The sequence below is a fragment of the Anser cygnoides genome, chromosome 2 (genome assembly GCF_040182565.1).
Source record: "Anser cygnoides isolate HZ-2024a breed goose chromosome 2, Taihu_goose_T2T_genome, whole genome shotgun sequence".
In the NCBI taxonomy this organism is placed as follows: domain Eukaryota; kingdom Metazoa; phylum Chordata; class Aves; order Anseriformes; family Anatidae; genus Anser; species Anser cygnoides.
Genome location: NC_089874.1, coordinates 71,425,206 through 71,441,941, shown reverse-complemented (window position 1 = coordinate 71,441,941; position 16,736 = coordinate 71,425,206). Strand labels below are relative to the sequence as shown.

At 36.6% G+C, this 16,736-nt stretch overlaps 1 protein-coding gene across 11 annotated transcripts in view; it reads right to left on the bottom strand.

Moving 5' to 3' along the window:
• LOC106034898 (uncharacterized) overlaps nt 1–16,736 on the bottom strand; it is a 200,365-nt gene that overhangs the window by 34,512 nt on the left and 149,117 nt on the right. For 6 of the 11 annotated variants that reach the window (XM_066992448.1, XM_066992450.1, XM_066992449.1 and 3 more), the window contains 2 exons: nt 15,845–16,008; nt 10,456–10,615 (listed from right to left, as the gene is read on the bottom strand). In XM_066992448.1, the coding sequence (XP_066848549.1) occupies nt 10,456–10,615; nt 15,845–16,008 (324 nt within the window). The remainder of the gene's footprint in view (nt 1–10,455; nt 10,616–15,844; nt 16,009–16,736) is intronic. The other 5 variants (XR_010829424.1, XR_010829423.1, XM_066992453.1 and 2 more) reach the window with 1 other exon arrangement.

Here is a 16,736-nt window from a genome sequence, read left to right as displayed (position 1 = left end):
CTTGTGATACGATACCTATATTCATCAGAATGTAACAATCCCCTCTCCAGATGAAAAACACTACAGATTGTGTTCCTAATAAAACAGTCAATTTGCCTCCTTCTCTTTTTTGTTGTTGGCAGGAATTCCTTACAACCTTACCTCCCTGGGGCATAGCTTCCTCTCCCCCTTTGTGGCTCAGGAGAAAACAAGACTGCATGCAACAACAAAGTCTCACTGGCTGGCTTCAGAAACACTTGTGCCAGATTTCAAACAGACCCAGGAAACAGCTATTACTTTAGAAGTCCTGATAATCACCAAGATAGAAAAACAGTAGTAGATGGGAGGCATGATAAATTTCTGTCCTGATAAATACATCAGGGTGAAATTTATGACCCCTTCAGAAAGCTCTAGCAAATAAGCCCTGGACAAATAAGCTCTGGTCAGAGCTATCAGGCTGAGCAGAGAAAACCTAACTCAGCACCCATTTCTATGTTGCTTGAAAAGGTGACCATTTCAAATCTTGTGCTAGAGCTGGGGTTTGTAGCCCACTCTGAGGCCACTGACTTTGACATATCTACACCAGGAAGGATGAGTGTGTGTGTATAAGCATTCAGAGTCCTATAGACTATATGTGTTTTGCCCATGCTTATCCTCAGCTTAGTCAAAACTTTACCTGTAAACTCAGGTGCAATGTTTACTTTGGCTTTTGAGGTCAGGTTAAGATAGAAAAGAGGACAGGCAAATTTGGACTCGAAAACAAGTGTTCATCTTTGATAAACCCACTGTGTACACAGATACAGAGTGGCAAGACCTTGGCCTTCCCAAGAATCTCTTGTAGATGTTCTTATATACAACTGAGGCTTGTTCAATGCTTGATATATCCCTCCTGCCCCATTCAGTGGGTAAGAAGATTTTGCTTTGCTATTTGCAGGTGTCTTTGGCAGTCTCTGCTGTTGATGAAGGAGTTTTATATTTAAAGAAAAAAATATATTATTTGATCCAGGACATTTAAAGGTCATTACTAGTACGGAAAATAATTGACACTTCAGTATTCTCAAGCATTGACACTCAAGTATTCTCTAATGCACTTATATCTAAAGTAATTCACTCTGGTAACAGCGTTTTGTGTGACAATACACTAGTAAACCCATTTCCTCTTAAGGAAGAAATTCAGAACCGTATTGGCAAAACATGCTTGCAATTACATATATAATTGGCACACGCCCCTCATGCAATTGAATATGCAAGCTTAAAACCACATGGTGATTTTTTAGATCTAACCAGAAGATTGGCAGAAGCATTTGAATTACCCCTTTCCTGACTAGATCAGTGTACATCTACACTATCCTTCCCAAGCTAAGAAGATGAATAATTTCAAAGATGTAAGAAAGTGAGATGGACTCAGTAATTAGAGAAGATAGAGATTTTTTTAAATCATAACATTGGAAAAAATAAATCAATACAACCTTAAGGAGGATAAATCACAAATAATTAAGCAAATATTATCTTTTAATCAGCTACACCCACCTATAATTAACAAAAACACAGTAACTTTTCCATAATGTGAGTTTCTTCCTAAGTCCCATCTGTTAGCAATTAACATTGTCTTTAAATCACCAGAGTTGATAGTTCATGTTAACATTTTTACTCAGTATTGTAACTTTGAATGTTCTCATTATTCTGGTAAATGGTTAATTCTTTTCAGAATCCTGCTAAGTTACTGGACTCAGAAATGTTGTATGCACCAGTGAGTTACTTGTATTATACACTCCAACAGAATAAATGAGTGCAGGGAGTCAAGGGTGTTAATGCAACCTTGTTTATAACACTACCCAACAACTGTATAAGCGACCTATTGGCTAATTCTGCTTTGTGCAAAAAATGAAGAGTCAGCTGATTTTTGTTACAAAGAATAGGAATCACCGTTGTTAAGTAAGTGACGGGTCCTGGGGGTTTTCAGAGCTGCTCACATCATACTTCATCGTACCAAGGGGAGAAGGGAGTCATTGTATGAATTACTCCTGCAATATTTCATGAGCTAGTAAATTTTCTATGGAAATTATCCAGCTTGATGAAAATGTCTGTATTTCAAACCTCACAAGAGTCTGATTTAGAAGAGAAATGGTGCTTGTTTACTACAGCTTCATTGAAGACAAAGGTGGAGAGAATCCAAAGTGTTGAAATGTTAACATTTTAAGAAAACTAATTATCATATTTTCACTTGCAAACTTCAAACCTGCTGCTAATTAATCTCTGTGGCAAGGATGTGTATGAATCAAATTATAATGTAAATCAGATTATATGGGATGAGATGTATAACATGCCCTGCCACTAAGGAGAAATGAAATAGATTGCTTGCACACAGAAACGATTTAAAAAAAAAAAAAAAAAAAAGAGCTTGCTCTTCATTAGTGCACCGATCTGTACAAGCCAGCTGATGACAGATCCACTCCAATGGATTGTTGCAAACCACCTTGGATTTTCAAAAGTTTGCCTGTGGTCACAAATTATCTAGATGCAAGAAGAAAAAACTATTTGACTGAGCAAACCTTGATGTGGCACTTGCAGAGTTCTGTTGTGAAAACATCTTGAGGGCAATCAAGTGCCATTAGGACATGTCAATGAAGCTTTCCATGAATTACTACAAAAATTACAGTTAAGTGTACTCCTCCTCCATCACTGTCCAACCTCTCTGACAAAACAGTTTGGATATCTGTTGAAGTATTACAGAAATTAACACCTTTCTGCCAGTAAAGTAATCAGAAGGATGTCAGCAGACAATTAATTTGGTCCATCTGTACTAGCACCTTTATATAATTCATGTATTGATCATAGGATTAAAATGATTTGTTACTATTCACTCTGGAAATACTAGATTGTGTGTATAATAAGGGTAGCAAAGGCAACATGAATAAATCAGTTCTCATGGAAGAGGGAAATAAAATACATGTTTTCTAAGAACAAGATCATGTTTACAAGCCTCCCTAAATAAATTCCATGGACTTTGACTAAATCATTTCATTGTCAATTATATTATTGTTATCACATATCATACGGCAACCAAAAAATAAATGTTATATGTAGCCTTGCCTCTGAAGAGTTTGTCTTTTAACCTTTTTTTTCTATTAACTTGTCATAGAAGCTTCAGATTCAAAGTACCTTGCATACCTGTTTGTTCTTCCATCCATTCTTAATCTTTTTTTTCTTTTTTTTTTTTTCCTTAAGGTGGGGTGCAACATGGCCTCAAAAAGGCCTGTGCAGTGTTTACTGCCTCAATTTCCAATACCACTTTCATTGATTTAGTTGTTAGTTATATCCATTCTATCATTGTTGCAATTTATGACGAGGCTTCTTTTTGTGTGCATATCTGTTTAAGTAGTTCCACTTGTCAGACCTATCCAACCAGGCAAAAGAACCCATCACTTTTTCTAGGCTGCATCTCCTTGTTTTCTGTAGGACACGCATGCACACTTTGTGACAAATTACTAATCAACTGTTGTGTGGTTCAATGACATGCCTGGATATGGTCATAAGAGTTTGGTATTTCAGATGCTTTCAACTGTTCGCATTTCCCCTCTTCCTCCTTTTCACCCACCACTCTCTGTGAACTAAATACTCTAAAAGAACTGTAAGTGAAGTGTTTCAGAATCATCTAGCCAATTTGATCCTATGCAGTTTAAGGCCTCAAAGTTTCATAGAGAGTTAATTTTATTTTAATTCAAAGAGACCATGGAACACTATACTTTTTTTCTGACCTTACATTCTGCTTTATTTTCTCTAACATCCCACTGCTGGGCTGAGCCTTCCCTCTGCTCATCTCATGACTTTCAGTTTCTATTTAATCTTCAAAAAAATACAGACTCTACCTTCAATAATTTATCCCAGATGAGAATGTGACCTTATATACACAGTTCACATAGAAGTTCATTTTGACATGGCCCTATTTCCTCCCTTCTCCCTTGCTTACCACAGACAGACTGAAAATCTGGCCCTAATGAAGTCACTGAAAGTTTTGCTGTTGACTGCAAAGGGGTCAAGGTTTCCCTCCTACGATTTCTGTAGCAGAAAGGTGATTATTTCTTATTGCCTAAACTTGTTGCTTCAGTATGCTGAGCTGAATTGTCCTGGACTAGCAGGGTAGTTTACTGCTACTGGTTAAAAACAACTGTGCATTATTCCAGATCAACATAGTGATTTATTCATACTGGCTGAAAGAAGTAAATTCTATATTACTGTTAGTATTTCTGGATATGCTCAAATTTGGCTTTACTGCTGCTTTCTAATCCCCTATGCTACTCTTACAGCACAGTAAACTAGTTTCTGATTCTTGGTAAAATCTAAAATGCTGGAGACACTGTGTAGAGACCTTCTGTGAGAAGCTCCAGAAAGTTTTACGCTAAGGGGTTAGGCTAAGAACTTGACAGAGAACTCACAAATTGTTAGGATTCTCAAAGATCACCAGAACTAGTTTTGGGAAATGAAAACACAAGTCACAATTATAATGCCATGTCTTCCACCACAGGTTGAGAGATCCGAGCCATTTGTGGTTTTAAGTAGATAATACCAAGTATATGAAGTAGAACATACATATATAAGGTAGTCAGAAAAAGTTTGTAAGAAGAGTGAGAAAATTCAAAGAAAATTTATATTTTCTATTCTTTTGATTTATCAACATGTTTTCATTTTTCCATTTGCAGTCCAGTGATATCTAACTCAGTGATATCATCTCTAATTAATATAATTCTTTAGGGCAACCAGAAGTAACATGATTGTATAGCTGTTCTCCCATCACTTTCTCTTAAATAACATCTGGCTCAGTTTCTTCAAATCTTCCTTGGAATGGTTGTATCTTTTGCACAAATTCCAGAACAACTTTCCATTCTTTTCTCTTGTGATCACCTTGTGATTTGCTAACCTTTCCTTCAGGATCCCACAGTTCTGAATCAGGCTATTACTCTTTCCTTCTCAGTTCTCTATATTATTATTATTATTATTACTTTAACCCAAAATAGCCCATACCCCTGATATTTTTCACCTGTCTTTTGGAAATCAAATTTCCTGAAATGCAATAGCAAAATTTCTATTTGTGTCCACGGGAAAAATTTACTTTGCCACATCAGAAATATCTAATGTAAAGACGATCATATCTATTTGATTCTGTCGAACTGTCTGATATTCTTGTCCAACATTTGGCCTTGTCTCCTTATTCATTCCTAAATATCAGTTTTCTCCAAAAAGAGGCAAACAATCACACTCGGATTAGTACTCAACAATCAGAAAATCATATCAGAAAATACATACAATATTTCAATCAGAAAATACATTAATTGTCCTGTCAGTATATTCACCAGGTATCTGGAGACTCATGAAGCTTCCTCTAAGACAAAACGAAAATGTCACCTCCTTGCACTAAGTGGGTTAAAGCACTTGCTCTTGTCAGCTCAGTGGTTCCTGCAACACCAACGTGTCCAACACCTGTTTTATCTCTGCCATTCCTGATTCCACTAGCAAGGGCAGAATTTTGCCCTCAACTATTCACAAGTAATTAATGCATTATTGAACAGGAATAAATAGATAGCAATTAAATAACAAGTATTAATGACTTATTTATTAACATTAATAGTTGGCCTGAGAGTAATAAATGCAAATTAGTGTAAAGTGGTACCAAAAATTGTGTCGATAATAGGCCCTGAAGTAATATTGTGTGTTCAAGATAATTACAAATATATTTTCCTTTCAAAAAACTACTGAAGAGTAATTTTTTATGGTTTAGTATAATATCATTTTAGAAATAGAAAATTAGCTCTAGTCTCATTAAAATAATTTTGCAGTGCATCAGGCTTTACTTCAAGTGTAGGTTTCACATTATCTTTTTGCCTATAGAGCTTGCATTTTTTTCAGAAACCCTCTCTACATGCAAGACTTTGGGGTCCATGCTTGATATACTAACGCTGTTGTTTCAGCTTAACTGCTTGTATAACTTCTCTCCTCAGCAGTATTCATATGTAAAAAGTCCTACTGCAAGAAATGGCAGTATATTAAGAGCTAAATCCAGTAAAAATCACTGAGGGACAGATTTCTTTCCTTCTTACGCCTTCCGATAGCAATTCACGTGATAAATAGTTCAGAGACTTTAAACATGAGCAAAATGATGCACTGGATATCATACATCTCTAACAACAAATCCAGCCACCACAGACCCAGTTCAGAAAACCATCCTTGGTCAGAAATTTTTTAACTAGAAATACTTTCTTTTTCTTATTCTTTTATTATTGTCCTCCTACTTGATGGGGCAAAATAAACCCTCACTGGATACCTTGCTCTGAACTCACTTAACCTAGTTCGGGAAACTGGTTGCTTGGTGAGGACAGAGAGACTTTGTCACTTTTGGAACATCTACCAAAAAGAAAAAAGCCAGGCTGAAATCCTGATCTCCCACTGACCAATGGTGAGTTAATGTATTGCTGTCTGCAGTTGGTCCCAATATTCCCAACTCTGGAATTTGACATACAGTTAATATATGCCCATCTCCATAAAGCTCCATAAATATACACATCTGCCTCTCCATCTAGTAAGGCTGAGGGGTGGAGATTCAGGCTTCCCTCTAGTAGAAGGTGCACAGAACACTGTTTCTGCAAATGTTTCTGCCTGCGTTGGCAAGCAGCATTTTTACCTCTTTGCAGCCTGCCTTGTTAAATACATTGTAAATGACTTCTTACAAAATAGTCAGGTGTTGTTTCTGTGCTGTGCTGGGCTTTGGTGGCTTTCTCTTTGGTGCATTCCTAACTACTGCATAAATGTGATTGTGGCCATGTAATCTATGTACCTAGAAATATAATTCTTTTTGTTGCTAATGAAGGTCCTACGGCACAAATTTATTAAAGGTATGCTTTTCCATGGGATAATAATTGGGTCAATAATATTAAACTCATAGGCTCATTATTTAATTGCAAGGGCAGATTATGAATACAGCTTCTAAAATGTATTTTAATGAAAAACACTACATCCTGACCTAATCATATCAACCTTATGCTATCTAATTAAGGATGCAAAAAAACATTAGAGTTGCAAAATATTAGTTCCAGCTCCATCAGGCTGCTAGCTGCCCCTTCATGAATATATATATATTTTTACTTTATGATAAATAGTTAATGAGGTAAAAATGACAAAATTTGCATGTAGGCAAATTAGTTTAATAGAGTGATGTCTTCCTGGTCTACAGAAAGTGACCTCTTTCCTATCAAAAGAATGACTAAAAATACTTTGAAATGATGGCATGGACGTCATTCCACCAATGACAAATCACTTCTGTGAACAATATAAAAATTAAAAAATGCAATAACCTTAAATTCTCATCATACTGTAAATGTGTCCTCTGCTGCTGCATTTATCAATTTAATAAAAGGAAATTAAGCATATTATAAAATACCCATTTATGGAGAAATTTTTAATCCAGGGAATAAAAATGAAAAGCACATGGTTAATAGCAAGAAAATACTGCAAAAATGTAGACCTATTTTTTCCAGAAGGTTTGACTGACTATTTACTTGAATGACCTCCATTTAAAATATATTTTTTATATGGAATGATAAAAGATATGACAGTCTCATGCTTCCCTTTATAAAAACCACTCACAGTTAATTTGGTATCTTATTTAAAAATTAACACATTAATAATGCACGCAATAAGACCTGGTGATGTGTCTTCCATACTGATTACTTCGTACAATTAGACACACAAAAAGAAAAGGACAAGATAAATACCTTATGCAAATTCATGGCAGCAAAAAGGGTCTTTCAGAATTTTCAATGTCAAGGAGAATAAAAGAACTGAAATCATAGTTCCTGATCTTGCAGGGAGATGCTCCATGTGGAGAACATATTTCTGGAGTGGAATATATTTTTTGCTACAAAACTAGATTTGCCAAAGAGTTTATGAATCCTGGTTCCATCAAAATAATATAAGCAAAAAATTGGAGCAGACAGGGAAGATTTCACATTTCTGAAGAATATCGTTTCTTTTTTCACAATATTCATACAGATAGCTCAGGAGTTTGGGGCAGTATTTTCCACGCACAAATTTTGCTCATTTTCAGGTAGATCCTATGCCCACAGAAGCAAGTGGAAGAGATCTTACTGCTGTCAAGGAAGCAAACTTCTTCACTCTTTCCCCATTATTCCTTTCTGCTCATATTGTTTGTACTAGTATGTCCTGTACAGAACAGGAATGTTCATTATCACAGCCTGGCATTTGGCTAGGGCTGATATAAAGGAAAGGCATGAAACTGGTGCAGATGTAGGCAGAATAAGAATCAGAAATTTGAGGACTTAGGGCAGAGGCAAAAGCATTCATCACCCCACTCTAATTGAAATAAAATATGCACTGCTCCCTGTGCAGCATAGGGGCATCTTCTCTCTGCTCTGACTGCACCCTCCCTGCTACTGGATCTGACTGAGGCTGGGTCCATTTTTAAAGGGTCTCTGGGCAAGGTCAGGTCCCCTTCAATATGGCATTTCATACATGCCAACCTGCACTTTGAGAGCAGAACCACTTACATGTCTATAGCCATAGATCATGTTCCTCAAAATTATGTCCTGAGAACAGTGTTACCATGACTTATTTTAGCAATAGACACTCCAGATTTCTTCCAGACAGGCAGAGCCTATCTGTGTACAGAAAAGCAAATTTTGTTTCCATTCTTTTCCATTTCTTTTCACCCCCATCCTCTACTACTTTTGCTTTTTTTTTTTTTTTTCACTCAACTGTTTCTGCACTGCTGTAAAAAAACAATATGCTGGTAATATTATTAGAAACACATTAAGTAGTTAAACAAAAGAGTAGTTGTTTGCAGTTGCCTTATCCACCAATACCTTTTCCATATGGTACTGGTAGTCTAGGCATGTAAAATGAAATCCACCATATATTCTTTGTTTAAACTTATTTGACATATAACAAAGGTAGTAGAAACCAACCAATCATATGGCTTTGTTTTGACTTACCACAGAAAGGTGGTTTTTTGTATTTTTTTTTGGGGGGGGGGGGAGGAGGGGAGTTTATTTAGCTTACTGGTGTAAAGCAAAAAAGTGCTATGCACATAAAAAGCAGGAATGTCTGAGGCAGGTGGCTGTGGGAGCTCGTTCTCTCATTTAAACCCTTTCCCTCTTTCCCTATTGAAATGCAGCTTGGTGTTCTGCAATTCAGGAAAAAATAAGCTTACTGAGTATCTGCTTTTTCATTCAATTCGTACATTCGCCTTTTTATTTTTCCTTTCAGGGTCCAAACTGTCATCACACACATACACGAAAAAAAAAAAGTGGAAAATAATTACAGCTGTGTCAGATGTTTATAACAGTGACAACTGAGGCTATATATTTATATAAACTGCTGATCTTTCAGAGGTAGCTATAGTGACTTGAAAAACCTGCAGACCCTAATGTGAAATCACTGGGTTAAAAAAGAAAACAAAACAAACAACTCAGACATGTTTAAGAGGGCTAATTTCCTTCCTAACTGGAATTTGTTCATTTTTACCTTGAAGCAGTAGAGTTACTGAACAAAGCATTGTGCTCAGAGGCACAGACATATAAATCCAATTGATGAGCACTTTAATTATTGTCCAAGAGCTGTTTCATATGATAGTCCTATGGGAATTAACAATGCCAATCCAAAGTTGGAGAACAAGAGAGAACATGTGCCTTGCAGGTTACTGACCCTGTTTCTTCTGGTATTTTCAATTCTCTGAAAGCCATTAAGATCAGAAGTCATATTTGTGGTTGGGAACACCAACACTGGACACTTTGCAAACACAGGTATAAATATATCTCCTGCATATCACAGTTTAAAGTCTGTATATAGGACTAGAGGTTAGTGTCCTAATGGAAAAACAGAGTTGTTTTGATAACCAAAGTAGTGCAGACCAACTCAGACCTTTCTTACCTCCCACTGCACAGTTCCAACTCAGCCCACTCTTCTGGGCAGCCCTGGCAAGAAAAGGCCACGAAGGACAGTGGCTGTCACTCCTCCTGACTCACTGAACTCATGCCCCTCCTTCTGGGCGGCCCCATCCATGCCCTTGCTTGGGGTAGACCTGACTTGTCTATGGGGCTTCCCAGCTTGCTCAGGTGGTTAAGAACTTCTCTGGGATGATGCTGACATTTAAACATACAGTAAGTCTCTATGACTCAGTCAGAAATCACCAGATGGCATAAATAATCTTTGCTGTCACTGATGCTGTTAAGCCTTTGGATACTAACCAGATTGTAATCCCTCAGGATGTTCAGGCAATGCACATACAACCTTCTCACAAAAATCTCCTGAACATGCTTCTTAGCTTCTCCATCAAAAAAAAAAAAAAAAGCCCCTAGGAATCATTTTCTTGTATAACTATGTCCTTTCAGGTAATATCCAGGAATACTAAGCATTAATTTGGACTAGTGCATCACAGACTCTTCTTGAACACACTTTGCCACTCACCATCCGTCTTTCACCTTTGATTCCTCTCCACTGCTCAGCTCTTTTCATAATGTAGCTCAGCTCCTGACTGGAAATCTCTAAATCCAGTGGAACGAAGAATGCACCTTCTTCACCATGAATGCGTTGAAATAGATCCAACAGCCACCCTTCATTATGTAGCCTAAAGACAGAAGTGACACACTTTTCTTTTTCCTTTTTTTTTTTTTTTTTTCCTTAAGGAATAAGAAGCTTCTATCCCACAGGTTCTCCAACATACAACTCCCTCCCATCCAAATCTCTGAACACTTTACAACACCTGAGTCAAATCACATAACTCTAAGCAGCAATTTATTTTAGTTATTACAAGATACTGACTTTCAAAGGAGGTCATGATCTTCAGAAGTGTCCAATGTCTGTTCTCAGCTTTGGGCTGGGTAACTAGCCCTAGTGCTAACATGTAGTACCTCCACTTAGGCATGAGTGGAAGTCCTGTTGTGCCAGAGTTTAATAATGGGCAAACCACATCATATGGAGAAGGAACTACTCGTGATTTTTTCAACGCCAAACCTGAAGTCTGTACAATCTAAACTTCTCTTGATGTTAGAAAAGTTCATTTCATTTGTTGGTTTTGTTTTCCTATGACATTTCTGTGCCGTGGTAGGGAACTGAATAAGCACTACACAGTAAAATTCTCTACCACAAGAAAGGCTTGCTGTGTGGTATTTCTTAATGTAGGTGAAACCAAGAAATATTGTGAGGCTTTTGGAAAAGCCTAGTGCCTCATTTTCAGCCTTAGATGAACTTTAAAACTTAAAAACACCGTTGTTAAATTGAAATGGAACCTCTTTCTCATTCTACTATTATTCCAAAACCAGGGTCTCAGAAAAAAAAGAAAAAAAAAATCTGAAAATGTGGAATCTCAATATCTCAATCTTGGATACTGAACTGAGGTCTTTCCTTTTGTACCCTCTTCCAAGCTCATATTTTATTACTCTTCAGTCATTGCTTGGTGCCAATCTCAGCTTTTCCATCCTTCACAGAGACTGGCTGGGTAGTCATGAGAAGCACAGGGATTTCTGTGTGGCTTTGCAACCAACAAAAAGCCCAGATTTCTGTGGTGCTGCACAGGTGTTTTCATTCATTGGCAGGTGGAAATGAGCACAGGCACAGATTCTTTAACCCCCTGAACTCTTATCCTTTTCATGTGCAGCAACACTAGAAGCAGTTTTGTGGCTGATCCTTATTCTTGGGTGTTGTGTTGGCATGTATTTGCTAAGCAATGGGTAGGTGGAGGGAAGCAGACTGATCAACCAAATCAGAATAAAGTTCACATTTACACTAGCTCTACATCTCACCTTACAGCGCACACAGGAATTGCAGTGAAGCACACTCAGTAAACTGTTTAGTACAATTTTGCACCAAACTGAGATTTAGTATGGAACAGAAATAAGGAGAGGCACCAAAAGGCAGTTTTTCAACTTGATCTCAGGAGGAGCTTTAGCTTTAACTTCCAAGGTGAATATGTACCTTAGGGTCAAGCTCTATATCCAGGAATTTCTGCAGTTGAGTAGCTATTCCAATACTGAAATCTGGCAGCTGAGCTCACCATCAGATTAGGGATTTATATCTCCTGCTTTGCTGCAAAGGGTTTCTATGTACATTTTTTTAAAACCCTCCCTTTTTGAAACATTCATTTTTGAAGGTGTAGCCATAAATTTACTGTAGTTTCCTAGAGGTCAGCTTGGGATTCCCTTATCCAAACAGGAGACTGGACAGAAAACAACGTAATTGAGATGTAGCTAATCCTGGGAATATAAACTGAGTATCAGGAAATAATAGAAGAAAATCCAAAGAATGGAATGCAAATCAATGCTGAGGTAGGGAAGAGTACTAAGGCATCTTAAAACACATTATGGAATAGAAGTTTTTTTAAAATATAATTAATACCTTTCACAGCATAATTTTGCATATTCCACAGCCTCTTCAAATAAAAGTTTTTCTCTTACTCTTTGTATCTACATTAGATGTTTATTTTACAACAGACACATTTTTGCAAATATTGACTCATACTTTAGTAATATCTTGAGCTTAGTTGAAAAACTTGTAATCAAGCTGGTGGGCTTTCTGGCCGCCTACTCATCTCAAAACAGTGATATTTTATGCTGTTTGTCTTTGAAATTCCAGGTCAGCGATTTCAATAACTTGCCACTTATCTTGCTAACCAAGAACAAGACCTTGCCATTTATTTAAGCTCACTTAATGTAACATTCTTATTTTAAATGAAGCAAAATTTAATGCAGTTAAATTACTGCCTATTTGCTGCCATAAACATTTTCTATATGAAGATTTTAAGTGCATGGTTATAAACAATATAATTAACTTTGAATTAATTAGGAATCATGAAGCCTGTCTTCCAGCGTTGTTCCTTTTGCCCAAATATACTCAGCCTGCTTCTGTTACCTGCTTGTATTTCTTTTCTTTGGCAGGAAAACTAATAAAACACTTCTTGCATCTTAACTTGGCTTCTATAAGTATAATAGGAATAATTTCTATTGCTAATGCAATAAAGAGCAAATCAAAACTCAGATGCTATTGCCTAGAGATATGAGATGCAATATAATATCTACAAGTTCATTTATTTGTCACAAAGAAGATCAAAAAACATTGAAATGGCTTTCTATCCAAAGTCAGATCAAAAAATGGACTTCTCAAAAATTTACACAAACCAAAAACTGAATGGTAGATTGCTTATAACAATATATTATGTCTTTATTTGAGACTTTCTCACGTTTTTTTGAAAACAACTGTAAAAAAAATCATTTTGCTTTTAATATTGAAAAATGTAGAATTTTGAAGCTTTTTTTAAAAAAAAAAAAAGATAAATTAAATACCAGGAAATTTAGACATAAACCCTTTCCAGCAGACACTTTTAGATAAGATGGGTCTGGATTTTCTCACAGTGCAGGAAACATTTCACCAACAAATTCCTGACTGTTTCTACTGTCTAGTGGAATTAAAATGAAGGAATTGTAACCAGTGCCACTACATTTTTTCAAAAAGTAATGAGCATATCTCTCCATGCTACAGGTACTACAGACTCCCAAGTCACCCAAGGGGAGACAGTTTTAATGAGGTATGTTGTTTTATAAAGATGCAAATAGATGCCTACTGCTGTTTATCCCCTTCCAATGAGTTGTCCATCAGTGCTGCCACAAGGCTTTCCAGCTCTGTCAGAAACAGGTACTTCCCCTACTTTCTTTGGTGTTCTGGTGGGTTCACTGTTCTCATTTTTTTACACTGAAACAATTTTATACTTTTACATATTTTATATAAATTATAAATAATTTAATATAAATATAAATATTATATTATTTATACAATATATAATATATAATACATAATATATATTTATTTATATATTATATAAATATATATATTATATTATTATTATATTTTTATACTTTTAATACTTTTTATATTTTTTTATACTGAACAATTCTGCTAAATGGCAAATAAGTGAGTAATTCCAAACAATGGCACCCAAGGGACAAAGTCTTTCCTGTGGACCAATGTCTGAGGACGCAAAAGACATCACTCAACACTTAGAAGAAGCATACTTCTGGGATATAACAGCTGAGGACTATTCACACAAAGGGATGTCTTGTTTACAATACCCTTTTATCTTAGAAACAAATGCCATTATATCAATATTAAGGGAACAGAGTTAAAGTTATGAATTGCGGAGATGTTTTCCCTAAAGATATTTGAAAAATGTTTTAATGCTATCATTAGTGGACTGTGTGTTGCTTAAGTATCCTAGGTAGGTCCAAAGTTCCCATCTTGTTGAGGTATGGACTGATGAGGAAAAGAAAGTTTATCCAATCTCAGAAGCTCACGGTATAACTTCACTCTTCACAGACTCCAGTATTCAAAATGTTTGTTTTTGTTATCAGGCAAAGAACTTCAAAGACCTTATGCACAGTAACAGATTTTGTTATCTTTCCTTTGTTTTGGTATTTTGCTATGAATCATTTTTAAAATGTGTTGTACTAAGACAACATTTTTCCCCAAGTAACATTCTTCCCCGACCCCTTTACTGGAAAACATTATGGGAAAATTGATCCAGAAGGAAAGAAACCTTTGATGATCTTGCACCTGTTCCCCAGACAATGAAGATGTTGGTAATATTCTCATAAAAAACCTGCCTTACAAATGTTTTAATTTAAATTAATTTTCCTGAGTAATAAATGACAGCAGCTAAAACTTATGAAGCTATTCAAAACTATTAAGTCAATGATTAAGAAGGCATTAACATCTCAGAAACTAATTAACTAGACTACCAGTACATTGGAGTTGTGTACAGCTTCCAGGAATATAGGAGCTTTGAAATGCTATGCAGAAATGTAGATTGCCATTTATCTTTTTCTGCCTGCTGCAATGGAGTTTGTGCAAAGGAGACTGAAGGATGATTCTGTCAGATGGAGGGAGTATGCTGAGCTTTGCTATTCTTATACCTGCCTAGACATTGCCTTTGCATACAGTTTTTTATTGGTGCTTATTCAGTGTTCATTGCTGAAGTGAATCAAATGCCAGTACAACATTCATACTGCATTATGGATGAATTGTTCAGAAAAAAAACAACACTTTTTAAGGCAATATATTAGATAACCAATCTCATTTATTTCCAGTGTCCCGCACCTGTCCCTTTTGCCTGTACAGTTAATGGTGCCAGCCAGACGGGTGGTAGGAAAGTCAGACGGTCAAATTTCATGATGAACTGAAGACTAGCAATACTGATAATATGAAAAAGTCATGGAAAAATGAGTTGGAATAAGTCACATCTGTGCCAGGAGTTGGACTTGATGATCCTTATGGGTCCCTTTCAACTCGGGATATTCTATGATTCTATGATTCTACATCATGAACTGTGTTTAAGCCTCAGTCACATCAAGCCAAAAATCTTGTCATCTAAAGGCTATAAGACTGGGGGCCACTGCAGACTCAGAGAGAGATTTTGCACTTTATACCATATGTAACTTTATGACTTTTTCCTATTTCTCACAAAAACCCTACTTGGAAGTCTAAAGATAAGGTCTTCCAAAGTACCTAAATGCAAGTACACATACTTTAAAGTTTAAACTGTGAAAATAGACACCACTGTTGGAAGCCAATGGAACAGAGGCTCATAGACGTAATGAAAACTCATGATACCAATTGTATCCCTTTTGTGGAATGGCTGCCTCTTTGACTCACTGTGGCCACAGGAGCCAACACCTCCTTGATTGTCTGCAATTTTGGGTTCTGGACATGTGTCATCGAAACATCTTTTCTGATATCACCTTATTTTATCTTACAAGAGAAGGAGCTTGTGCCTAAATTCCTAAGCGAATAATGAAACTAAGAGACATACCTTAGAAAGTAAAGGTACAGCACTGTCGAGGAAATGATGAACAGGACTGTGTAAAGCATCACAGTGATTAGTGCTCCGAGAATCCCCGACTCTTCTGTTCTTAGAAAGACCCAGTAGAGCTTTGCAGCATCAGCAATGGGTTTCTCTACACTGTTTGCAAGTCGCTGCCATGGGGGAAAAAAGATTGACATAAGCAAACACCAAACTTAATTAGCCTATATACCTACAGACATAAAAGAACCTGAATTTCTTCGTAAGTGTTAACTGTAATCTGTGGTTCACACATCTTGAAACTAGGAGTCTGTGACACAAAGTTTGAAATTAACCATGAGATGTTTAACTTACATAGATGACTTTCTGGCTTATTTTAGTACCATTGAAATCTACACTACAGATGTGGCTCATGGAACACATGAGCCACATGCTCATAGAGAGGAAGGCTGAAATTTGCCTTATTTCAATGACCAGAGGAATAATATTGAATGATTTATGCTGCTGTTGCTGGGAGTGCTGAGTGAGCAGAAAAAACTTGAGCCAGTGCACAATTCCAAACTGACCAGTCTCAAAATAAGGTGTCCTTGTTGCAAGAAAAATACTGGTTCCTATCAGACTCATCAAGATACCCATATATCATTCTGAACGTGTACACTTTGGATGGTATATATGCTCCAACTCCCAATTTCAAAACAAGTCAGTGTTTGGTGCTACTGTTGGAAAGCAAAACCAACCATAATGTTATCTGAAAAGCTCAGTGGAAGTATCACCATGTCTGCATGTGTTGCTAGCTGATACCTAGTATAGCTTTTCCACTAGCCTTACAAACAACATCATCAGTCAAAGAAGGTAGTGGATTCACCAAGCATCACTGAGACCCAATGAGGTAAGAAAAAGT